Here is a 27,666-nt window from a genome sequence, read left to right on the forward strand (position 1 = left end):
GAAAAATGTTCATTTGTGATTTTAACGGACACCACTTTTTGCTTTGGTTACTTCTTAGTCATATATTTAATGCTCATTAAAGCATACATTCCTGTTAATTCTCACAAACTGTAGAGTCATCCCTTTATATCCTGGGGGACTGTTTCAGGACCTCTCATGGATACTAAAATCTTGGGGTTCAAGTCCCTCATATAAAATGGTGTAGTATTTGCATGTTACACATAACTTCCTTACTTTAAATCTTCTCTAGGTCATTTGCACCTTATATAACATAAATGATACACAGTTGTATTGTTTAGAAAATAACAACAAGAAAAAAGTCTGTACGTATTCAGTACAGACCCAATTTTTACCCCCTAATGATTCCTGGTTGGTTCAACCTACTGATGTGGAATCTCTGAATGCCATGAGCTGACTATATATTTTTTTATTTGTTCTTTATTAACACATTTGTCATATTCATAGGCAGATTACAATTACAATTCTTTCTAGCAATCTTACAGATAATGTTTCTGTGCTGAAATAAAATAATAAACATTGTCTTTAAAACACAAGGTCTTAAGATACTTTTTCCAGTTATATAAATATAGAACACATTTTAAAAGCTATAGTTCTCTAAATCAATTGCCGTCCAAAATAGTTTAAAGCTGTACTCTCAGAATCTCTTTAAAAAGCAATGTAATGAAAATATATATTCTCCAACATGAATTCTCATTTTAAAAAAAATTCTCTCCATTCCTACTCCAAAGTTGATAATAAGATCTACTTATTATCAAATTTGCCTAAGTCATACATCTTTCCTCTTTAGAGATGAATTACTAAAATGTACCACAGAAAAGATATATTAAAGCTTCAGAAAGCTATTTATGAGATCCCTGAATTCAATCATTTAAAGAATTCTTCAATGTTTGCTCGTTTCCTATGTTTACTTAAAAGCTAATAGCAGGATACCCATTTATCTTTAAAAATATGACTCTCAGAAATATTTAATATACATACAAGGCGCTTTAGATAAAAAATTATTTCTATTTGAATTTAAGTTTCTTTTCTGTAAGTTTTTAAATATAAAAATGTTAATAATACAAAAAAGTTAAAAGAGAAAACACCAAATAAAAAAGAAACTTTCATCCCTCCAAGTCCATATTAATCCCACAAGAAACTAAATTTAATAATTTGGCATATATTCATCTAAATATCACTCTTATCAGGTGCAGTATGTGGCACACACCTGTAATCCCAGCAACTTGGGAGACTTAGGCAAGAAGACTATAAGTTCCAGACCAGTCTATGCAACCTAGTGAGGTCCTATCTCAAAATAAAAAGTAAAAAGGGCTGGGAATGTAGCTCAATGGTAAAACACCCCCAGGTTCAATCCCTGGTACCACAAAATAAATAAATAAATAAATAATAAAAATCACTATCTTAAAATACATAATTTGACTTGGAATCTGTTTTCATTCTATTAAGGTGCCACACTTTATAAGACTGATCAAAAAGAAGTAGTACTAAATGCTATTTTTAAAAAAAATAAGAATGATACTTTTGCTGCCACCATACATTCCCCCACCCAAAAAAAGCTGTGAAGCAGAATATAGAAATGAAACATGCCAAAATTACTAATTTAATTTACAGATAAAAAGTGGTAGGTGATAGTCAATATACTCAATGCAATTAAAGAAACTATTTTCTATATTTTCCGAACAACAAAAACTCTTAAAAAAAAGTTTCTTAAGGTACAAGCTTTGACTTGTAATCTGAAAAATTTTATCACATGGGTTTTAAGAAAGGATAATATAGTATTAAAATACCAACCAAAATGTCATAGCAATAGAAAAACTTTAAATTGTAACTGAAATTGAAAGTATACAATTAAAACACAGGTCAGCAAATGTTTCATTGCAAAATGTTAAAATGAGCTTGCCAGGTATCATGTTTTCAAGTTCTAACAACCCAAAGTAAAAGTTAGAACCAGGAAAATAGGGAAATAATTTTCTGTATCGTTTAAATAACATCCTTTAAACATTATTTAAATATATTTAAAGTTATTAGCATTATCGGTACAGTGTGAAAGAAATATAAGTAATGCAATTAGTAGTCTACCAAACCCATTATCTCTAAATTAATTCTGCACATATCTTCATATTTCACACACAGAAACTGCACTAGAAAAAAAAATGTAAAAGTATGTTGTTTTCATTCTTATTCTAAAATAGATAACCTAATTTAAAGATAACTAGGTTATAAAATGCTTATCTACTTGTAACTGAAAGAGCAACTACTACTGCTCGAAGTCATTAATGTGCTTTGTAACTATTCACTTGGCCAAGAAGTGGAAGTAATTGGTGGGAGCATTCGACTAGTGGAGTGATTCTGAAGGAGCTAAATGTGACATCAGATAGTATGGTATTCAACATCTTAGTTGAATTTTGCTTGCCTCTGGTACTGGCAAACAAATACATATATATAAAGTAGGTATACAAAAGTCAGAGAGTAACTATAGTTGAATTTGCAGTCATCAAGGAAAGTTGAAAATCTCATATCTGACAACAAATAGAACAACATTCTCAGTTATCTTAATTGATTCTATTATAAACCCATAACTAATTTCCATTAACTAAATTATTCATGAAGTTCCTCTGGTACATTCCATTCCTCATAAGTATTAAAATAAGTTTAAAAGAAGAAAAAACAGGCAGAAAGCAAAGTAGGTCATCACCTCATTTAGTACTAAATTTGGTAAACTAATATTTGTTCACCATCTTAAATTTCACAATTTTGTAATACAGTCTTCTTTGTACACCCTTACCCCTTTTCCCAAGCAAGACTAGTACTCTCACAAAAGATAATATGATTTAATCAAACTGCAAAACCACTTTCTAACAGCATTATTGATAATAATTGTGTTTTGTGAAACCTAAGCTAAAGCAGTTACAATGGTCTAAATAACATACAATAAACTTAAACATTTGGATTAATGTCATCAGAGACTATCCATGACAAAAGTTCCTGCATGCTGGTCCCAGGCCCATTTAGAATCCTTCTGCAAGTATTTTCTACCAGAATGAGTTAACAGTTATTAAATAAACTAAAATATCTAACATGCAGAAATTTACCACTTATTCAAACACAAAAATGAACACTTAGAAATTTCAAACTCTTGCCTAATGAAAATAAAGTCAAGGATGCATTTTGCATCTCCTCTAGTTTGTGTTTATGATGGAAAAAACACTTTTTATATTAAATTAAAATTACTTTAAAGAAGCTGGAACTACACAATTTTTTCCAGATATTAGATGGCACCAAACATTCCAAAATAGTTTGTTAAAGTCCTCCTTTGCTTAGAAACAAGATTTACCAAAAAAAAAAAAAAAAAAAAAAAAAAAGGATAATTTTTAAACTCTAGGTAGAAATGATAATCAAAAGGCAAAACATACTTCCCACTGTTTTATAGTATCAATTCACATTCAATAGTATGTACTTCAAACTTTAAAATAATCTTGGGCATACAAAAACTCACCATCTGTATGGGTTTCTTGTGGAGATCTCGTTCAGTTACCAATTTTTCCTGGTCAGTGACATAAAGACCTTTCTGTGCTAAAGCCTGGATTACAGCATCATGGCCCAAAAGGGGTTTTGCAGCATCACTCTTGAGAATTAGACTTCCAGCACGACAATACAGTTCAGCTGACAGAAGCAAATTAACAACAGGTGGTTTGATGTGTTCCTGGTCATACTGATCTGTGTAAAATGGTTCTCGAAGTTCCTCTGGCACATTTTCTATAAGATTAAGGGGGGAAAAAAATCTCTTACAAGATTTTTATAAGAGAAACACAAAATTTATTTAATAATTATTATTCATCACAGATCTTAAGATTCCCTCTAAAATAATATCCCTTTAACTGAAAAAGTAATTATTTAGACTGTGGCACATCATCTAGAACAAAGAAAGAATTTCCTTTATAGAAGATACTGTTCTAAGAATATTCCAGAAACAGACTATTAAGCAAACAAGGAGAAGTTTTCTAAGTCTAGTGGCTCTGGGGAATGATTCCACATGCAGAGTCAAAAGCACAGAAGAAACTATGAGACTCCTAAAAACTAATTTCAGTGAATAACCACGCATGCAAGCAATCAACCAGGACATGCACCACAATAATACTTCAGGAGACTACTAGGCCTTGCTACTTGAAAGGATAAAATGCTTTGCCTAAAGTTTTATAGCTACAGAATTGCAGAACAGAGACTATCTCTTATTCTGTCCCTCTACCTCAAGGCCTTAGGTCTCTCTTCCCCTTCTTGATTAGCCTGCTAAAGTTATTGAGGAAAAGTTGTAGGCATTATTTAGGAAAGATTCCCTGTTTAAAACCTGGTACTCAATACTGATGGCTATAAAAATCAGAGAGAGAAGAAGGATTATTTAATAGGAATAAGGAAATGAAGTTTGAAGACAGTAGTAAAATCAGGAAGTAAGGACAGAAGAGATTGCTAAAGAAAAACAAAAAGGATCCAGAAATGAGCAGAGACAGAGGTCAAGATGGAAATCAAAGATGATCAAGAACGGTTTGCCAGGGAAACAGTGATAGCATGAATAGGAAAAAATACATAAAAATTAAAAAAAAAAATAAGAGGCAGAGTCAATTCTGAAAGCAAAACCAAGCACTCAGTTTTAGACATCTTAAGTTTGAAATGACAGACAAACTATCCAAGTGGAAATATCCAATAAGCAGCAGGATATATAGGACTCAAGAAAGAGGTCAGAATGAATGTATTAATTTGGGATTCTGGAGACACCTAAAAATATCCTCATTTAATAATTGAAAACACTTTTCTTCCTTTGTAGCTGCACCACCCAGTAGTGAGCCAGCTTTATACTTCAACTACTTGACTCAGTATTGTGAACTGAAGAATATATGCTGGGATTCACTTAAATTTTAGTATTAGAGGAACTACACAGAAGCTATTGAGTGGGACAATCATAAAAGGGAAATTATTTTAAGCTATTATAAAATGTATAAATAATGGACTTTATTTTCTATAGCAATAAAAATCATTAATATAGATGAACTGATAGTTAAACAGTTGCACAAAGAAAAGTCAGTGATTATTATCAGGATTATAAACTTATCTATCATACCTATACACCCACCTAACATTTACTTAAGCATTGCTTTCCTACCCATTTTTACACATGATCTTTATAACATTTTGGTGAAATGGGCAACAAATAATAATAAACAGATAAGTAATAGAAATATATACTTGTACTTACAAAGGACTTTCTACATGTGGGCACTGTCCTAAACATGAATTCCGACATTTAATCCTAAACAACGTTTTTACACCCCATTTGACAGATAAGAAACTCAAGAAAGGTTATCTTGCCCAAAAGTAAATGCAGAATTCTAGCTCTAAACCATCAGCTAAACAGACTCAATAGCATGCAATATCACAAGGATAAAAGATGGAAGGTGGAAGGCGTAGAGCCCAGGGACTGTCTTCATTCTATCAAGGCATACCCACAAACTTAAGTTATAAAAGCACAAATTTTTAAAAAGCCCTAAATACAAGGAGAAGGGAAAGGATCCTTAGAAAATCAAGAATATGATAAAAAATAATTTTTCAACCTCCAAAAGAATGCAAAATTCCATATTAAATATTACAAAATAGGTCACTTCAAAAACAGCCTCAGCAAAAAAGCAAGCACTAAGCACACAGTTAGACCCTGTCTCTAAATAAAATACAAAATAGGGCTGGGGATATGGCTTAGTGGTCAAGTGCCCCTGAGTTCAATCCCCAGTACCCCCCCCCCCAAAAAAAAAGCTCTTCAAAAACTAGGTGTGCTCAAGAGAATCCTTTCAAAATGTCTTATCATTTCATCAACATTATTATTTAAAAAAAAACACAAATTGGAGCTGCATCACTTTAAAAAAAATATATGAAACAGTATACGAAAAAATAAATACACAAAAGCAAAGATAAGAGGTTTTACTCTTTTCTTAACTTCCAGAACAAAAAGGTTAAGAAATTAATAACTATGAGATGGCTGAGTGAAATATCACTCCTAAAACTGCAAAGAAAAGAAACAAGTTTTTTTTGTATACCAGGATTTAAGCAGAACCTATCCTAATCATTTTATTATAAATCTGACTAGATCCAAGTTTTGAAATTAACATTAATTTGAAATGCTTGAGGTACAGGTAGAGGGAGTAGAAACAGTATTGCTAAAAACAATTTTCTATAAAGCTGAGTTAGGTACTAGTTGCATCCATATCCCAGAAAGTAGTACAGATTTATTTAAAACAATGAAGGGTCAGGAGGTAGAAGGAATGCACTTTGAAAACCATCACACTAGCTAGGCGGGGTGGTGCATATCTAAAACCCCAGTGACTAGGGAGGCTGAGGCAGGAGGATCCCAAGTTGGAGGCCAATCTGGGCAACTTAGCAAGACCCTGTCTCAAAATAAAAAATAAAAAGTGCTGGGAATGTAGCTGAGCATTAAAGCACTCTTGTTTTCAATTCCCAAGACATGAAAAAAGAAAAAGAAAGAAATACCCTTGCCAGGTGGGCACAATGGTGCGCACCTGTAATCCCAGTGCTCAGGAGGCAGAGGCAAGAGGATTTCAAGTTCAAAGCCAGCCTCAGCAATTTAGCAAGGTGCTAAGCAATTCATTGAGACCTTGTTTCTAAATAATGTACAAAACAGGACTGCAGATGTGCCTCAGTGGTTGAGTGCCCCTGAGTTCATTTCCCAGTACCCTCCAAAAAAGAAATTAATTAATTAATTAATTAATTAAATTAAAAAAAGAAATACTCTCACACTAAAAAATAGAAACACTTCTGTATTTTTCAAATCTAAAGATTGTTTCTAAAACAATTACTAACAGAATTTGTAAATTAAAAAAAAAAAAAAAACAACTGAAAGAATTCAACAGACTCTGAACTTGAAATTACATGCAACTCAGTCCGGGTAATCAAAGAAAAGTTACAAAATATTTTTTTGCAAAATGGCAAAAAATTTAAAAAAATTTAAACTTAAAAAAAATAAACCATGAACCTACTGCTGACAATGTACTACTAAAAGGATGACCTCATATAACCAAAGAGAAAGGACCATGTATCTAACAATAAGGATCCCAGCACCTCACTCTGTCTAGTACATGGTAAGTGCTCAATAAATTTTAGATAAATTAATAAAAATGCTATTTTTAAAAAATTCTTGTCAGTAGCCTCTTCCTGCAGGAACTCCCAAATTTCAAATTTCCCCTCAACTAACTTCCTTATTCTGCACTATTAACCATAATTTAATCTGTACCTGCTTTGAAAAATACTAATTTTCTCCTGGGCCATCTCCACTTCTGTAACAGGATTCCCTCTCAGAACCTTTGTTCAGTTAACCTACATTGACTACTTACATTCAGTCCAAATTTGGGGAAATTTTGGACTTTGGGAAAATATGGGCTTGATTTTAAAAGACTGGGTAGAGTTCTAATTCTACCACTTAGTTGTATGGGTTCTCAAGTGCAGTAATTAACTTTTCAGAGTTCTAGTTTCCCAATATTCCACAAGTACACTACCCACTACTATGATCCCAATGACCTCTTTTCCTTGACCCACTATACTCCAGGCACACAAGTCTTTCTGGTGCTCAAACACGCTAAGTTCAGCCCTACCGACCTGTATACTAGCTGTTCCTTCTGCCTCTAGTATTCCCCTCTAGTTGCATGGTTGGCTCTCTCCATTCACATCTCAGTTAAATGTCATCTCCTCAGACATACCTTCCCTGACAACCCAATCATCCTATTTTAACTCTCTAGATAGCAATTATTGCTATCCTATAATATTGTTTTTATTTTTGCCCTTTCACACTATAATATGCCTCAAAGGAGAGCAGGTTACTTCTCTGTCCTATGTCACCAGCACTTAAAACTATGCCTGACACAGAGTAGGAACTCAAGTACTTACTAAAATAATTTTTAAATCTCTAAACACAGAGTTTTGCATTCATATAAGATACCAATTAAAAGGTTCTTCCTTCCCTCTGCTTTGTTACCAAACAACGCATTAAGTGCTGTATGACAATCCTAAACTTAAATTATCACCCCCATTCCTCCCGCTACCCCCCAAGACCTAAGCTCTTCAGAGTTCCAAACCCTTACACAGGCAACAGCCTGCTTAACTCTCATTTGTTGTTGTTTCTTTCATTCTTTTGTTTTCTTCATGGTACTGGGCATCAATGTCAGGGCCTCACACATGCCACGTAAGCAATCTACCACTAAACTGCATTCCCAGGCCTCTACTCAACTCTTCACTTAGTGCCTCAAAGAAACCTCAAATTCAAATGGAAACCAAGTTTCTCAGTGACCAGAAGAATTAGAAATATAACAGAGAGCGGGGCATAGTGGCACACATTTATAATCCCAGAAACTCCTAGGCTATTGGCAGGAGGATTCCAAATTTGAGGTCAGCTTCAGCAACTCAGTGAGGACCTAAGCAACTAAGCAAAATCTGTCTCAAAAAAAAAAGTTAAGAAGAGCTTGGGAGGTCGCTCAGTGATAAGGTGCCACTAGGTTCTACCCTCCCAGTACCAAAAAAGACTACTGGTGCTGCTGGATGAAATAGGAAGCATCATTGTTCAATATCTCTCTCTCTATATATATAAATAGCTAGAGAAAGAAACTGATGTAGGTATACATTATATATGTGTTTGTCTGCTAAATAACATTCCAAAAGCAATAAATCTACCATCTGTAATAAACTTCCCACTGAAAGGAAAAGAATAATGAATAAATGGCTACTTCCATTACTAGAAAGAACAGAGAAAGTACAAAGTGAGTATAGAACCTGTGTGTGTGCGTGTGTGTGTGCGTGTGTGTGTGTGTGTATGTGTGTGTGTGTATGCATGCATAAATAAGTAAAAAAGAAGGGAAGCTCCTCCTTTTGGAATACTAACTGATAAATGGGGGTCACTAATGGCAATAATCAACAGTAAAAATTGATTCAGGCAAGAATCATTACTGAATGCTAACATTGTGAATAAAAGTCTGATGAACAAGATATTTTAAGTTATGTCCCCATAAATTACTTATTACAAATAGAAAAACAATCATTTTATAGTGAAGAAAACTGACAGATAACACTTTAACCAGATATCAAAGTAAGCTTCACCAATACTAGAACAAACATTATGTACATCTTTTTGTTTGTTTGTTTTTTGGTACTGGGAATTGAACCCAGAGATGCTTACCCACCAAGACACACTCCCCAGCACTTTTTCTTTTTTTTCTTTTGAGATAGGGTCTCACTAAACTGCTTAAGGCTTTGCTAAATTGCTGAGGCTGGCTTTGAACTCGAAATCCTCCTGCCTCAGCCTCCCAAACCGCTGGGATTCCAGGTGTGTGCCACTGAACACAGCAGCCATTATGTACCTCTTGATGTGATTTACTACAAACACATTTCTATTGTGGTAGTTTTTTGACAGACTTGTGTAACTTTAATCATTAAGAAACATCAGACAAATACAAGTTGAAAGACATTCTACAAAGATTTTGATCCATTTTTCTAAAAGTATACTTTATTAGAGGAAAAAAATCAACACTGAATGCTTAGACATTTGAGGGAGACTAGGAAGGAGGATTTCCCATTTCTCCACACATCCCACCCAGCCTTCTAGTATCACGGTGTATGAAAGAGGACCTTAAGTTGTTCTGGCTTTAGGAGGAACAGATGGGTAAGGAAATGCTCCTCTATCTGAGTATCTTTCCTCTGGAGTTGCCAGGTTGCCAACTAGCTTGTCTCTGGGTGACGGGGCACTCTTGCCCAAGTACCCTGTGGAATGCAGAGATGGACAGATGTGGTTGTGGTGGTGGTAGTGGAAGTCATGAGAGAAGTACAGTAATAAGTTAATCAGAGGGAGGCAGGGAGAAGTAAAAGGAAGAGAGAGAAGAAGGAATGTGGGAAAGAAAGAAGAAAGTCAAAAACAATAGGATGGCAGAAGAAGGCAGGAATAACAGGGATTTACAATGTAGTCTCCAGGTCCTGGGTCTCTCTCAGCTCTTGTCTGAGGGCAGGTCTCTGGCACTTTGTTTTTCTTCATACGTTAAGGCACTCCTACTGGGACACTGCCAGCACCCATCACAGGATGTCACCATCCTTCTAGTCATTCAGACCAAAGACAGAGGGAGACAATTGCTGAATTCAGGGTTAACACTCCAAAGCACTGCAGAGGAACATATAGAAAGAGGTGACCCAGTTAGCCCCTGTGGACAACTGGCTGCTTTTACCAGGCACAGAGGGTAAAGGAGATTTGACAAGAGCTAACAAGATCTATGTAGGAGCCAGGCAAGGGGACTGATTTTCAACTCAAAATATATTTTAGTGTACCTGGTCTTCAAAAATGTTAATATCATAAGGGAGAAAGAAAGCCTAAAGAACTACTACGGGTTAAGAGACTAAACAAATTTGACAACTAAATGCAATGCATGATTCTAGACTGGATACTGAAATGGGAAATAAAAAGCAATAATAGACATTAAAACAATTGGCAAAATTGAATAGGGGCTGTGTGGATTAGATAATATTATATCATGGTTAAATTTCCTGATTTTTAATTAATTTTATGTAAGAGAACTATCTTTCATCTTAAAAGATTATATACTAAGGGAGAATGCATTCTCAAATGGCTCCAAATATATCATACATATATATTTAAAAAAAATTCTTTTTAGTTGTAGTTGGACACAATAGCTCTATTTCATTTATTTATTTTTATGTGATGCTGAGGATCAAACCCAGGGCCCTGCACATGCAGGTGAGCACTCTACCACTGAGCCACAACCCTAGCCCCTCATACATACATTTTAATTTGTATATATTTATGTATATATGTATATACACACATACATAATGCCTAAAATCAATCTTTTTTTTCCCAAACTTGATTATCTTCCAGAATTCCTTACATAAATAAATGACCACCATTCATTCAGTTGCCCAAGTCAGAAACATAGGAACCATCGTTAATGTTTCTGTCCCTCAATTCTCCAGGAGAAAAAAAAAAAAAAAAAGTCCAGGCCAACCCCTGCTCCCTTCTTTACATTCTCAAATCACATCTCCACGGTCCAAGTGATCAGTACTTTTCATCTCAATTACTGCATTCATTCCTAATTTTTTTCTTTTCATATTCACTTTTGTTCCTACTCCAAATCGCTCTCTATTCTAGCCAAATCCTGCTTACTTCCCTGAAGTAAGTTTGATCATTTCACAAACACCACCACCATCCCCACCACCACACTCAAGGGTTTTCAATGACTTCTCATTTCTCTAAGAATTAAAATCTTTTGCTTTTGTCTCTCTAAGCAGCACCATGGCGGTAGGCAAGAACAAGCGCCTTACAAAAGGTGGCAAGAAGAGAGCCAAGAAGAAAGTGTTTGATCCATATTCTAAGAAAGATTGGTATGATGTGAAAGCACCAGCGATGTTCAATATAAGAAATATTAGAAAAACATCAGTCAACAGGACCCAGGGAACCAAAATTGTGTCTGACAGCCTCAAGGGTCAGGTGTTTGAAGTGTGTCCTGCTGATCTACAGAATGATGAAGTTGTGTTTAGGAAGTTCAAGCTAATTACTGAGGATGTTCAGGGAAAAAAACTGCCTGACCAACTTCCATGGCATGGATCTTACCCGTAACAAAATGTGTTCCATGGTCAAAAAATGGCAGACGATGATAATCGAGGCTCATGTTAATGTCAAGACTACCGAAGATTATTTGTTGCGTCTATTCTGTGTTGGTTTTACTAAAAAATGCAACACTCAGATTTGGAAGACTTCCTTCGCTCAGTACCAGCAGATCCGCCAAATCCGGAAGCAGATGATGGAAATCATGACCCAGGAAGTGCAGATAAATGACTTGAAAGAAGTGGTCAACAAACTGATTCCAGACAGCATTGGGAAAGACATAGAGAAGGCTTGCCAATCAATTTATCCTCTTCAAGATGTCTTTGTTAGAAAAGTAAAAATGCTGAAGAAGCCCAAGTTTGAATTGGGAAAACTCATGGAGCTTCATGGTGAAGGTAGTAGTTCTGGAAAAACTACAGGAGATGAGACAGGTGCTAAAGTTGAAAGAGCTGATGGATATGAACCATCAGTTCAAGAATCTGTTTAAATTTCAAATTTTTAATAGTGACCAATAAAAAGTCCTATTTGTAGGGGAAAAAAAATCTTTTCTCAGGGCTGGGGATATGGCTCAAGCAGTAGTGCGCTCCTCTGGCATTCATGTGGCCCAGGTTCAATCCTCAGCACCACAGACAAAAAAAGATGTTGTGTCTGACGAAAAACTAAAAAATAAATATTAAGATTCTCTCTCTCAAGAAAAAAAAAAGTTATTAAAAAAAAAATCTTTTCTCTGACCTAAAAAAAAAAGAAATGATTCTATCCCCCCAATCATTCGGTTCCTGGAAACCATGCTCTCTTCCTGCAAAGCCTCTGCACATCCTGGTCACTTGGTTTGGAATGCTCTTTCTTCCTATTCTTTTTACTCTTTCTGATTCTTGGGGTCCAATGACCCATTCAGTTTGATCCAATTTTCCCTCAATAAAAGGAAAGAATATAGTATTTATCCGGCCTTCCCTGTATCTCAATGTACTTTTTACTCTTTAGAAACTATTCAATTCTATAAAAAGGAATGTGTTTGGGGCTGGGGTTGTGGCTCAGTGGTAGAGTGCTTGCCTTGCATGTGTGAGACACTGGGTTTAATCCTCAGCACCACACAAACATAAATAAACAAAATAAAGGTATAAAAAAAAGAATGTGTTTGTAGTTTGTAAAACAAATTGAAATGTTTGAAGATATTTTAAGTACAATAAGTAGTTAGTAAGCAAAAAGCCTGTTAGACATAGAATTGATTTGTAAGTAGTAGCATATATATATGGTAAACATAAAAAGGAATGGGGGGAAGATACTAATTATTCATGAGCTAACTAGGTATTAAATATTCATGATACATATACATGCAAAGTAATAATATTTATGATATAGTATATATACATGAGACTAAACAGAGAGTCAATGAGCACTTAATATTCACAAGTCCTTAATTCACTCATCCATTGATGATGCTCATTTTGTCCTGTGTCTTCTGCCCAAGAAACACAAAACCCACAGCTGTTCATCAAGCTTTTGGCAAGCTACAGCTGTGGCAGGCATGCTAATTCCCTGTGTCTCTCTGATAGAGTATATGTCACTGGTCTGTGTTTCTATGAGCCTCCTTACTGGAACCTTATTCTGTTCCTGATGACCACATCATCAGCAGAAAAGGCTACACAGTAAAAAGAGATGGACATGGGACAGGAAAAGGAAAGACAATGGAATGAATCTGACTTAACTTTTCTATGTACATATATAAATACATCAGAGTGAATTTCCATATCCTGCACAACCACAAGACCAGGATCCTAATTAGAATAAGATGTACTCTATGTTTATATAAATATTCAAAATATAGTCTAGCATCATGTATTAACTCAAAAAAACAGATTTTATAAAATTTTTAAATTCTGCATTTGGGACAGACTCAAAAGTCAAAAATGAAGAAACACCATGGGGGGGTACAGTTTTCTTGAGCTAAACTCTCTTGTAACACATTCTGAACACAGATTAAAAGCATCGAGGAAACACACACCAAAAAAAGAGAGATGAACATATGAACATTGTCCACTGTTTGGTCCTTCCTCCTTGCTTCCACCCTACCTTAAATGTATTAAATTCACCCCATCTCTTGATCGTTTCTCAGTATAAACTGATATAACAAGTCAGATAATTTGCACATTTAAAGTTGTTATGTGAGCTTCCTGTTCCATGACCTCTAGGATATGTGCTGAAGGTACATACTTGGAGGTTACCAATGCATCAAAGTAATTTTTTCCCATACCAAATAATAAAGGGGAATTCTAAGGAGTAATCCAGCTAATAAATGAAGTATGACAGAGAGATTACTAGACATTGAGTGACTCCTAGTAGAAGTACAAGCTACCTATAAAGAAAGAAGGAAAGAAAATTCAACCCTTAATGCAATCAATTCTCTAGATCCAACTACTAACTTGTAAGAAATACAGAGAACAAAGAGAAACTTGTTCAACAATGACATGGAGATCTATAATATGAGAAATCTTATAGGACAAATAGTCTGCTTTTCTCTGACAAATAAATTGCCAAGAAAGATAAAATGAGATAGAGGAGGAGCCTACATATTTTGAAAAAACTTAAAGAGACATACCAACCAATTATAAAGTATGGTTCTTAGATCCTGACTAGAACAAACTATAAAAAAGAAATAAAAATGAGCAAAAGTATTTAAAAGGCAATCATAAATGTTAATACTGATGCTATGGTGTGATAATGACAGAGCTGTGATGATGGCAGTGTTGTTTATGTTTAAAAAGAGAATCTTTGGGCTAGGCCACAACTTCCTTAATAAGACACCTATAGCACAAGAATTAAAACCAAGAATCAACACATGGGATGGATTCAAACTAAAAAGTTTTTCTCAGCAAAAGAAATAATATGTGAGGTGAATAAGGAGCCTACATCCTGGGAACAAATTTTTACCCCTCACACATCAGATAGAGCTCTCTAGGGTATATAAAGAGCTGAACAAAATAAGCACCCCAAAACAAATAATCCAACCAATAAATGAGCTAAGGACCTGAACAGACACTTCTCAGAAGAGGATATGCAGTCAATCAACAAATATACGAAAAAATGCTCATCATCTCTAACAATCAGAGAAATGCAAATTAAAACTATTCTAAGATACCATCTCACTCCAATAAGAGTGGCAGCCATTATGAAGACAAACAACAACAAGTGCTGGCGAGGATGCGGGAAAAAGGTACACTCATACACTGCTGGTAGGACTGCAAACTGATGCAACCAATTTGGAAAGCAGTATGGAGATTCCTTGGAAAACTGGGAATGGAACCACCATTTGAACCATCTATTCCTCTTCTTGGACTATAACCAAAGGACCTAAAAACAGCATACTACAGGGACACAGCCATATCAATGTTTATAGCAGCACAATTCACAATAGCTAAGCTGTGGAGCCAACCTAGATGTCATTCAGTGGATGAATGGATTAAAAAAAAATGTGGCATTTATACACAATGGAATATTACTCAGCAATAAAAAATAATAAGATCATGCATTTGCAGGGAAATGGATGGCATTAGAGCAGATTATGCTAAGTGAAGTTAGCCAATCCCAAAAAAACAAATGCCGAATGTCTTCTCAGATATAAGGGGGGTGACTCAAAATGGGGTTGGGAGGAAGAGCAAGGGGGGAAGATTACCTCTAGATAGGGAATAGGAGTGGGAGGGAAAGGGAGGGAGAAGGGGAATAGCATGGATGGTGAAAGGAGACCTTCATCATTATAAAAATACATGTATGAAGATGTGAATTTGGTGTCAATGTACCTTATATATAATCAGAGATACGATAAATTATTGTATAATGGTGCATTAAGAATTGTAATGCAAAATTAATAAATAAATAAAATCATAAAAAAAATAAATAAAAGCTTTTTGATCAAAAAAAAGAGAGAATCTTTGGTTTTATAGATATATAGTGAGGGCTGGGGATGTGGGTCAAGCGGTAGCGCGCTCGCCTGGCATGCGTGCGGCCCAGGTTCGATCCTCAGCACCACATACAAACAAAGATGTTGTGTCTGCCGAAAACTAAAAAAATAAAATATTAAAAAAGTTAAAAAAAAGATATATAGTGAAATATTTATAGATGGAAGTGATGCAATATCTAGGATTTGCTTCAAATAACTGGCAGAGGTGGGGGTGCTGACAGATGAATCAAGATTGGCCACAAGTTGATAACTATGGTGGCTCGGTAACAAATACATGAAAGCTTATAGTTACTGTATATATTTGAGATATAATCAAATGGTTTTGTTTAAAGAGAAAGAAAAAGGCAAGAAAAGAGAATACATAAATTGCATGAAACAATCAGGAAAGAGCTCTGTATGATGTAGTACATGGGAATGAGACCTGGAACTACTACAGCCACTTTCCACCATGGAGAAGACAGCCTGAAGATGAAATCCACCCATGAGAAAGGGCACCACTGACAGAATTAAATGGAGCTGGAGCCCTGATCAAGTCAAATCCAAAACCCATCCTACCTCAGGACTTTTTCATTTTTATAAACTAGTAAATCCTCAATAGTCAGCCAATTTGAGTTGGATTTTCTGTTACTACAAATGAAGGTACCACAACTGATACAATCTCCCATTTACTTTCAACCTAGTCACATTTGTTTCTTCATTCACTCAAAATGTTATCAGTAAAATCATCAATAACTCCTTTTGGCTAAATCCAATGAACCTTTTAGAACTAATTGCTAAATCTTCCTCAGCTGCACCTTAAATGTTATCATGCTCAGTGTTCTATTCCCAATCTCTGAGACTCCACATTCCTCATCGTTTTCTTTCTTTCTCTCTAGATACTCTATGCATGACTCTTTTCCTGGGTCTCCATCTTCCATCTTGTTCTCTCTCCATCTTCCATCTTGTTCTCCTCCCTTAATGAATGGAGGTCATCCACTTTCTTGATTTTCATTATCAGCTATCATGAGAGATCTCATTCATGAGATCTTCTAAGCTCCACAGATGAATTTCCAAGGGTCTAAAGCACATACTACCATTTCAGATGTTCCTCAAACTGAATGCTATACCCTCTACACACAATCTGACCCTCTTCTACTGTTCCCTTCTTCATTAAATAGATTCAATCTTAACATTTCTCAAGATCTCAGCTTTCCTTCTACATATCAAATCAATCACCATGTCTTATCTTTTACATCCATCCACTTCTCTCGTAGTCACTGAAATCATTCCTATTCAAGTTCTATCATCTGGACCTGGACCAAATAGAACCCCCTTCATGACTCTTGGTCCTACTCCAACCCACTTCCCATCTTATTTCCATGACTTTTTTTATTGAGGTAAAATACACATAATATAAAACATACCATGTCAACCATTTTTAAATGTATTCCCAAAGATCTTTTGGAAAAGAGACTTCTGATGATATCACCTTGCTTAAAACAGAAACTAAATGACTTGGAGTCAAGGTAGGAAGAAGATTGTCACCAGATCTACTCTTTTACATGTTTTGAATTTTGAATCTGTGCCTGTTCTACCTATTTAAAAAATATTTTAAGCATCAATAGGTTTTCAAGAACCTATAAAAATCAAGACCTCTAGCATTTATGTAAAATTATAAAAAGAGGTTAAAGATATTATTTCTCATTTTGAAATGTGTCACAATACAAATTTTACAAAACATATAAATTAGAGAATAAGTTTACATGGTCAACAGTCTATACGAATATCATTTTTAAAAAGGATGAGCAAATTTGCACAGTATGGTGTCAATTGTTGGTCCTACCCAGAACACTAAAGTTCAGCTCTGTAAAGATACATAATAACTAATTGGTATGTTCATTTGATACAAGAAAATGGAAACTGAACAGCCAGAGGAAATCTTCCCCAACACTGAAACCAGTGGTGAATTTGGTAAGTACCCTGCAGAAGATATGAAAGAGGAACAAACATTGAAAATATCTAGAAACACTGATGAGATGGTTGGATTAAAAATTTTGCTTCAGAACAAGAACACTGGGTCAGATGAAATCCACCCATGAGGAAGGGTACCACTTGTTATTTATTTCCTTGAAAACAAGGAAAAAGAGACAAGAATATTAAGGCTTCTGGACAGACTACAATGCCAGTGTTTCTATCCCAGACAGCAGGGACCCCAAGCTGTATGTCCCAACAATTTATGCCTCACTGCCTAATATGAGAGAGAAATGTAGTTTATTACCTGCCTTTTATATAATTAAATAGTATCCCCTTTAGACAGTGGGGGTGGGAGGCATGGAAAATAAAAGGCTAAAAAAAAGATAACCTTTAGAGTAGTAGAATGGCATCAAGAAAAAAAAAATTGGGTGGGGACTGGGGTTGTGGCTCAGTGGTAGAGCGCTTGCTTAGCATGTGTGAGGCACTGGATTCGATTCTTAGCACCTCAGTACAACATATAACTAAACAAAATAAAGGTCCATTGACAACTAAAAAATATTTTTAAAAAACGGAAACTACCTACTTTGAAACTTTCCTTTACTGAGGACAAGTGTCTATAAAACATTTTAAATGTTTCAATCAAATGTCCTTTATTTCAAGAGCCTTAAGTACTTAAAATGTGCATGCAATTCTCATTTTAGAGTTAGAAAATGGTTTGAAGGAAAGGATGAGAAAGGGGAAACATGACAGCTTCAAAATAACATTTTAAGATCACACATACACATCCCAGGAACCAAGATGTATGAAACATGAAGGAGATGAAGATTATTTCAATTAAAATTTCCACTTCTGCCTGTAATCCTGGCAGCTCAGGAGGCTGAGGCAGGAGGATCTCGAGTTCAAAGCCAGCCTCAGCAAAAGCAAGGTGCTAAGCAACTCAGTGAGACCCTGTCTCTAAATAAAATACAAACAGGTCTGGGGATGTGGCTCAATGGTCAAGTGCCCCTGAGTTCAATTCCCAGTAGCTCCCTGCCCCCCCCCCAAAATTCCACTTCTTTATCTCTAGAAAGTACAATACAAGTCCTTTATGAATATTGGGGGATATAGTTCAGTTGGTAGAGTGCTTGCCTCAAATGCACAAGGTTTAATCCCGAGCACCCCCCCACACACACACACACAAAATTGTTGAATATTACTGGATATAACACTACAGTATATAACTACAAGGGTTACCAAGGGAGTTCAGGCTCCTCTCTGTCACTGTATTCCTAGCTTGTTTTATCTTTTCTAGTTTGTAGTAAAAATATTTTTAATAAAAACTTTCATTGATATAACAAAAAGAAATAAAATCCCATTCCACAATGGAAAATAAAATATCCAATAGCAGCCTACATGTGAAAGTAATAAAATGAATATTTTGTAATTACATGTGTTACTTCTAAACAACTCAAAGATTTATGAGTATTACTATCACAACTATTCAGCAAACATGAAAATTGAGACAAATCACTTCAGGAAAATGCTCCAGAAAAGAAGGAAGTCAGGTGGGGAAGGAAAACTGGAAAGATGCTACTGTATAGGCCTTTAATTTAAAAATATATGATGAAGACACAAGTTTGTTTTTTTTTTAAAAAAAAAAAAAAAAAAAGAAAGAAAAACACAGGTATTCGTGGCATATAATCCCAGTTACTCAGAAGGCTGAGGCAGGAGGATCTCAAGTTGATGGAAAATAAAATACCCACTTCTGATAACTTAATGAGATCTCAGTTCGGAAAACTTAATGAGATTCTGTCCAAAAAATAAGTACAATGAAATAAAAAATAAAAGGACTGGGGATGTGGCTCAGTGGTAGAAAGGAAGGAATGAAGGGCTGGAGGAAGAAAAATAAAAAAACTATGTGAAGCTAAGGGGTGGGAAAAGTGATAAATGTGATTAGCGAAATGATTATTAGCTAAACCACCAAGCTTGTCAGTATTAATAAGTATATAATATTTCATTTAAATATCATTATTTATAATTTACTAATTGAAGGGTTCATAAAGTAGTATGTACACATGGCAAACTAGATCCACTGAAGGAGGGAGGAGACCCTAAAAATGACAGAGGCTAAATACATTTCTTATTTCTGCTCTAACTATCCAAACATAAATAGGGTTGTTGAAGAAAAATGAAACATATTTCTAAATTTTGCAAAGAAAAAAAATTAAGGCTGACTAAAAGGTCTTCATGCTTTTGTATGCCTTCATTTCTAATATAAACATAAGATTGTAATGTATTATATGAAGAATATAACACAGATTAAGATGCAAATTTTAGTATCATAAAGAAGGGCTAGAGTTGTGGCTCAGCAGTAGAGCGCTCACCCAGCACATGCAAGGCCCTGGGGTCAATACTCAGCACCACATAAAAATAAATAAATAAAGGTATTGTGTCCAGCTACAACTAAAAGATAAATATTTTTAAAAAAGACTTAGACTCTAATTTTAGTTCCACTGCTAATAAGCTGGATGATCATGGACAATTTAGTTGACCCCTCTATATTGTTTCCCCATTTATTAAAAAAAAAAAGCAATTATCATATTTCTAAATTCTTTTTCCAATTTGAGTATTTGTGAAATCAGGATGTCTTACAATTAATTTGTACTTCAATGTGCAAAGTATCTTTTAAATCATAATATATCTTACGACCTTTATAGCTGTGATTCTTAAGCTGGGGTCCTTTTCTCCCCAGGAAACATCCCACAATGACTAGACCATTGACACAAAAGAGATGGGAACAGGGGTAGGGAATACAACTGACATTTAATGCGTAAAAGTCAAGGATGCTGCTAAAATTCTACAAGGCACAGGACAGCCCCCAAGAAAAAAGAACTATCTTACCAGTAGCTCCGCAGTTGGGAAATCCTGCTTTAGAGTCTCATGAGGAAAAAAATAAAGCAACGTTGACTTAATAAGGTTGTTTGAAGAATTATAAGAGAAAAACTACATGTAAAATGCTCAGAATAGTAATTAGCACAAAGTCCTGTTATTATAATAAATTAGTAATAGTAGCTTTTTCTTTTCTTCTTTTTATCCAATATATTTAGATAATTTGTTTATCTACTAAATAAACACCTAATTCCTTAGCCTAGCTTTACATACTATTTTATCCTAAATTACCTTCCAAGCTGTGTCTCTCACTATTTTATTACAAAAACCTCCTTCAATTTACCTGGTCTATGTTGCTTCACTAACACTACCTGGTGTCATTACTCCATGCCTACACACAAACCATTTCCTCCATCTATAATGCTTACTTTCTATCTGGCCTGATTTTCTTCAGGATTTAGCTTGAATATCACCTCCAATATGAGGTCTTCCTTCACAGACCACTTAAGCTGAAAGTGATCTCTCCCCACCACTCATCCCCTACCCCTACCAGTCTCCCTCTGAATGTCTTTGCTCCCATTATATGACTCTTAACATAGATTTCCTGAACTCTACATAGTTATACATTTATCACATCTTCCTCTACTAAAGCATAAGCTCTTAAGACCAGCATTACTGAAACCTACAGCATTAGACACTATTTATCAGACCTCTCCATTGAAACTTCTCCTTTCGTGGGCTTCAGTGTTATGCTTTCTTAATTCTCTTCCTAAGTAACTGCTCTAATTCTGCCTCCTTTTCCTCCCTGCATTCTAAGTATTCACTACCCTTAATTCTGTCTCAAATTTCTTCTCTCATATAGTCATATCTACTTCCAATTTCAATTACACTGCTATGCACAAAATACCAAATTATTATTTCTATCCTTAATTTCTCAATCATACTACTACCTACGTTTATAGCTACTTACTTCATTGGATTTCTCAGAGAAGATATTTAGCCAACACATCAAGTTCAAGGTTTTTGAAAATAAAGCTGCCTTCCCCATTCCAGCTTACTGTTTTTTCTCAGTTAACAGCATCACAATTCATTCTCCCAGTCACTAAATCTGAAAGTCTCAGGTAACCTCATCCTCCCTAAAACCTCAGGTGACTTTATCCTCTTAAATATTCTATTTTCAGCTAAAGCACTCCCCATGTACCCCAAATTCAATCTTTTAGAAATACTAAAAGTTAAATTTCTGCAACATTTTTTTTTTAAAACATCTGTCTCTTTTCCATTTCTTTGACTTCCACCCATTTAGTATAATGGTTAAGAGCACAGACTGAAGTCAGATTTCCCTGGTTCAGATCCCAGCTTCATTAGTTGGGTGGCTTTGGATGAGTTCCTAAACCCATGATCCTCACTTTCCTCATCAGCAAAACTGGAATGATTAGCAGTTTCCACCTCATAAGGCTGTCATGAGGATTAAAATGAGATACCATGTGTAAAGTGCTTGACCCACAGTAACTGCTGGATAACTGCAGCTTTAATGTCATTTTCACCCCACTTCAAGCCCTCATCACCTCTTGCCCAGAATCCTACAATAATGTCCCAAACTGGCCTTGCTACTGCTACTCCAAGTCTCTCTTAACCACAGTTACTAAGCACTGTTCTTACAGTCTTCATGGCCTTGGAGTCAGATCATATTATATGTAGGATTTTGACAAGATCTCTTGGGATATACAAAGAAATATGACAAGGTTATAACAGCAAATGAGTTTATAACACTGAACTAAAATAATCTGAAAAACGGGAATGATGGTTGATAAGGTTTAAATGATAAACTGACATCAGAAAGTGAGCCTTGAATTCCATGTTAAGTACTCTGAATTTAAGAATTTAGTAACAAAGAGTGTACAAGAGGTTCTGCATCCAGAATTCCCCCAAGGGATTTAAGGGAGCAGGACATTTAAAGCAAACTCTGTCTTATAATTGCTTAAATAAGTTCAGCTATTCAAATTCAGCAGGAGCCCCACAATGGCTTAACTTCCTCCTGTTTTTGCAATTTATTTAAAGTAACTAGAGTATTTTTGCAAATTCATCTACATAAACTCATTCATTTGATTAAAACTGTAGTGGCATTATTCTGCAAAATAAGCTATTAAGACAGGCCATTTGGAATATTTTTAGGATAAAGAGAATATGAGTCAAAGCTCTTGACATAATACTTCAAATTAATTAAATATTCCACATCTGCTTCCTAGTTGTTATGATGTTTATACTTCATTTATTATAGTTCAATTAGTTCATTCTATATCCACAACTGATTTTTAGCTATCATTTTAAATTACTTTTCCAACATATGGTTCTAAAACTAACTACTTTTTATATGTCAAAAGTTAGGTTTCTAACAGAAAAACCCTATATATTATTGTTGAAAGACTTTAGTAAATCATTACTGAAAGTTGGGTTATTTGTTTGTTATTTCTGGTTTTGTTTGGGGTACTAGGGATTGAACTCAGGGGCACTCAACCCCTGAGCCACATCCCCAGCTCTATTTTGTATTTCATTTAGAGACAGGGTCTCTGAGTTGCGCAGGGCCTTGCTGAGGCTGGCTTTGAACTCGCCATCCTTCTACTTCAACCTCCAGAGCCACTGGGATTACAGGCCTGCACCACTGAGCCAGGCTTGGGCTAATTTTTTGAATAAATGAATACAACTGGGCAACAATTTTGAAATATTTTGTACATTAACCTTTTCTGGTAAGCATTTGTAGCAAATGGAGATTATTTATTTAAAAAAAACTTATTTTTTTTCTATTCACTTCATAGAAATTTGTTATGAAAAACTGTCAATAAACAAAATGTACAAACAGGGCTGGAGTTGTAGCTCAGTGGCATAGCACTTACCTAGCGTGAGTGAGGCACTTTGTTTGATCCTTAGCACTACATAAAAATAAACAAATAAAATAAAGATATGCTATCCATCTACAACTATAATTTTTTTTTTAATGACAACTCTTGGGCTGGGATAGTGGCTTAGTGGTACAGCGCTTGTCTCATATGTGTGAGGACCTGGGTTCGATCCTCAGCACCATATAAAAAAATAAATAAAGATATTGGGCCCATCAACAACTAAAAATATTTTTTTAAAAAATGACATCATGGGGCTTGGGATGTGGCTCAAATGGTAGCGCGCTCGCCTGGCATGCGTGCGGCCTGGGTTCAATCCTCAGCACCACATACAAAGATGTTGTGTCTGCCGAAAACTAAAAAAATAAATAAATAAATATTTTTTAAAAAAATGACATCAGCTCTTTAAAAAAAGTGTACAAACATAACATTCTTAACAATGTATTTCTTGTTATAAAGTCACACTCTGAAGGCCTTCTAAACTCATTTTTTCATCTCATCTTGAATATGATCTTTTTAATCCATTTCAAATGCTGCCAAGGCAAAAGTAACCAAGTACCAAAATATTCCTCTAAACCATTTGAAAGTTCGTTAAAATCTGTCCAATCTTTGAAAAAATATTAGATATGAACATGTACTGTGCACATTTTCCACACTTGCCGATAAAAGGATCATTCTGCAGAATGGTTACAGCAAAAAGCGAAGACTTCAGGGTCAGAAAGACCTGAGTTGGCATGTTGAATATATCACTTGTCAGATGTTAATCTTGTGCAAATTAGTCTTTCTAGCCTGAAACACAGTGCCTCCTTCATCTGAAAAACAGCAACAGTATCTATAAGGATACTGTAGGAATAAATGAAATAATGTTGTTAACATAATGGGTAACAGGTATGTCCCACCTTCACTAGTGTCTTACCCTTTGTAGTCAAACCTCAAATGAAAACTCTGCCACTTACTGACAGTGTGACAGTAGAATTGTTTCATCTCTCTGGCTTCCTCACTTTGTTCAAATGAGGAACACACTATGGACATCACTGAGTTGTGAATCCCAAATGTACAACTTAATGCAAGCATCTAGCAGAGTGCCTTGCAAAAGAATAAGATCCCATTAATACTATATTACTTTCACTTCCTTTCTTCTCCAATGTGCTCTACGTGTGTTCATGAAGTGACCCAGAATCTACTAACTGGCCTGACACATATACAGAAAATAGGCCATTTTCTGGTTTAGACTTTGTGAATGCACAGTAAAATTTTGATATCTTTTTCTAAGAATCCTCTCAGTTTCTGATAGAAAATATTCCTGTTTCTATTGACCTTCCATTTTGTACCCATTACTTTTACACATAGATTACTATATAAATTTTCCTCTTTCCTAAATACTTAAATAGTCTTCACTGACCTTTCAAATGGATATTACATTCAGTATGCTACTTAAGTTAAAACCCAACACATATGTTATTCTTATTGCTTACATCAGTAGGAAATGTAAAATAATAATACTTTGTGCTTTCTTCTGTTACTCTAGATATTCGGTTTCAAAGAAATCTTACAATGTAAATTATTTCAAAAGATTTATTACATGTATTCCTTGTGCCAGTCTAATACCAAAATGAGAATTCAAATAAAATTAAGGCTGTTATAAATATAAAATTACATCCATATGAATTTCCTCCAAAACTAATTCAATTTTCCAAACATTGAAGTTCATCTGCTTGTAAATTAAGATGCAAGTAGAAAACACTCAACTATATGTTCAAACAGCAAAAGTGAACTAAACCATTTACCTATATATTTTCACAGTCCTTAATCAGAAATCAGCCAACATCCTCCAAAAAAAAATCCTGTATTTAATATCCAGAAAAAAGTTTGTAAATACTAAGGAGCTTTTCAATAAATATTTTATGAATCCAAATTTATTAACTACAGTAGAATAAAAATCTTATAAAAATTACTCTTAAAAGTTATCACAGTAAATGACAGAAGCATCTTCCAAGGAAAAGCCAGCTAATTTTTTAAGCATTCCACAGCTTGGGCTCCTAAATCAACAGCTAAAGAACAGGCCCTTTTCCTGTTATTCTGCAAGACTGGGTTATGGAGGGAGTGCTTCATTGTGACTGTACTACAGAATTTCTGTGTCAACAGCACATATCAAAAAAAGCTTCTACGAAAAAATCCCAAGTAGGGAGTTTTTGTTTCTCTTAATGTGTAAAGCCAAAATACATTCATAAAAAGAAAGACCCCTCACTGATTATACGAAATGAAAACAGCAATGTATAGTCAGCAAACTTACACACTGGCTTTAATAGATGGTTTAATAAGAATGTGAAATGTGTACAGAGGGCTGATACAGGCATAAAGAATGACAACAAAAATTAATACTGCTTTTCAACACAGGCCACCTTCCATCCTACGGAGTGTGAACATCAGCCACCATTACAAATGTCAAAAATCAATAGAGTACTATGTACCATCTACCTTCTTCCAATAATGAAGAAACCAACACAGATTTCTTGGTAGAGTAATCACAATTATGACTGAGTGGGGAATGTATGCAGTACAATGAGGAAAGTGCCACAAATTAAAACCACTCTACATAAATTGCTCACGGATTTAAAAAAAAAAAATAACTGCTCAGTGAAAGGAGGGGGAAAAAAAGAACACTTTTGTTGTCCAATAAAAGGAATCCGACGGAATCCCCCCCGACCACTCCAGGGCCCTTCATTTACAATCCAACCTGCTTGCTTGCTTTCTCCTCTCTTTCTCCTCGTCCTAGTCTCCCACCATCTCTCTGAACCGGTAGGGAAAGCCACGCATGGAGACTCGCGAATCGGGGAACAAAAACCGGGATGTGGACATCCTCGGAAGGAAGAGGTAAGGGAAGACACCACTTACCTGTCCCAAAGGCTTTGGCCACCAGCCAGGCCAGGTTGCAGGCGATTTTGGCCCTGGAGAAATCGTAGTGGTCAAAGGGCTTGATGGCTGGAACAATGAACGTCTTTCTCATCTCCCTGGGGTCTGCAGCATCCCCCATCTTTCACCGTGGCTCCTCGGGATGTCCGGGCTCTAACCTTCACATGGTGTGGCCTCGCCGCCGCTGGGGTCGGGAGGGGAGGGGAGGGGAGCTCAAACCATCGGGGCCGGGGCGAGGCCCGCCCGGGCGCCGACTGGAGGGAAGCTCAGCTGTGCGCGCCGCGAGCCTGCCGCCTCCCGCGGGAGCCGCCGCAGCCGCCGCTGCCCCCGGGCATAGGAATGTGGCGGCGCGGTGGCCGTCGTCCGTCCGTCCGTCCGTCCGTCCGCCAGCGCCCCTCGGAGCCACCCGCCCGGCGAGCGCGCGTGTGAGCGAGGCCGCCTCCCCTTTGTCTCGGTTTAGTCACACGGGCTTGGGGGAGGGTGGAGGCTGGAAGGGCCCGGAATTTTAAGGCGGGGGGGGGGGGTAGTCTTTTAACAATCACGTTGTGGAAAATGTCCCCGCCACAGCGATGCCCGCACGCCCTCGCCTCCCCCTTCCCTTCCCTCGGAGCGGGAAGACCCCCTCAGTACGCGGGTGGGCGGAGGAACCAGCAGGACCGAGGGGCGCGCGGGGCGGGGGTGGCCCACCCAGGGCCGCGGGAGACCGAGCAGAGGAAAACGTCAAAATCACTGCGGCGCCCAGGCCGCCGGCGGCCCGTCCCCTCCTCAGCTCCCCTCCCGTCGCCGTCTCCTCCTTCTCCTGCCACCGTCGCCTCCCGGCGCTTCCTCCCTGCTGACGGCCAAGGCGGTGGCCTGGAAGAGGCCGCCAACCCCTAACTCTCGATTCCTGCCTTATCAGTTATGTCCTCGTATTTTTTCCCCCTCCTCTTGCCGCCGGACTAGGGTGCTCCCCCTCAGCCGCCGCCGCCGCCGCTGCGGTTTTCCGGCTGCGGCACTGGATGGAGAGAGCAGATGCGGAGACTGAGCATGCGCCCTGGCGCTGCTCGGGCCCCCGCCCGCTTCCCTCCGGCCGCGGCGGTCCCGGCCCGCCGCCCAGCGCACTGAGCATGCCCAGCCTCGCTCCCGGCCCGCGCCCGACTCTGGCGACTGCCTTTTAATCATCACTTAGGAGTTCTCGCTGGGGTGGACGTCCTCTGAGTCTCTGGCTTCTGGCTGCTCCACTTACACTACGAAACAGGAAAGGGAAGGAAAAAAGGAGAGAGTAGGCCTAGCCATAGCCTGTATATTCTCTGGTGGTTCAACCAAAAGAACTGATGTTTATTTAAAAATGCTTATTTTGTGGAATGCACTTTACTGCGAACTTGACCTGCACAGTCCCATGTAGTCCTCGCAGTAACAGTAAGGGGTGT

At 36.8% G+C, this 27,666-nt stretch overlaps 1 protein-coding gene and 1 pseudogene across 5 annotated transcripts in view; one reads left to right on the forward strand and one right to left on the reverse strand.

Annotated features, from left to right (window-relative positions):
- The window catches only part of Camsap2 (calmodulin regulated spectrin associated protein family member 2), a 93,176-nt gene extending 65,915 nt beyond the window's left edge, over positions 1-27,261 (reverse strand). For all 5 annotated transcript variants that reach the window (XM_076832110.1, XM_076832109.1, XM_076832108.1 and 2 more), the window contains exons 1-2: positions 26,240-27,261; positions 3,518-3,777 (exon numbers count right to left, since the gene is read on the reverse strand). In XM_076832110.1, the coding sequence (XP_076688225.1) occupies positions 3,518-3,777; positions 26,240-26,378 (399 nt within the window). In that variant the 5' untranslated portion in view covers positions 26,379-27,261. The remainder of the gene's footprint in view (positions 1-3,517; positions 3,778-26,239) is intronic.
- On the forward strand, positions 11,360-12,178 carry LOC143379475 (small ribosomal subunit protein eS1 pseudogene; annotated as a pseudogene).
- Positions 27,262-27,666: the final 405 nt, after the last annotated feature.

This window comes from Callospermophilus lateralis, chromosome 13, assembly GCF_048772815.1.
Source record: "Callospermophilus lateralis isolate mCalLat2 chromosome 13, mCalLat2.hap1, whole genome shotgun sequence".
Taxonomy (NCBI): domain Eukaryota; kingdom Metazoa; phylum Chordata; class Mammalia; order Rodentia; family Sciuridae; genus Callospermophilus; species Callospermophilus lateralis.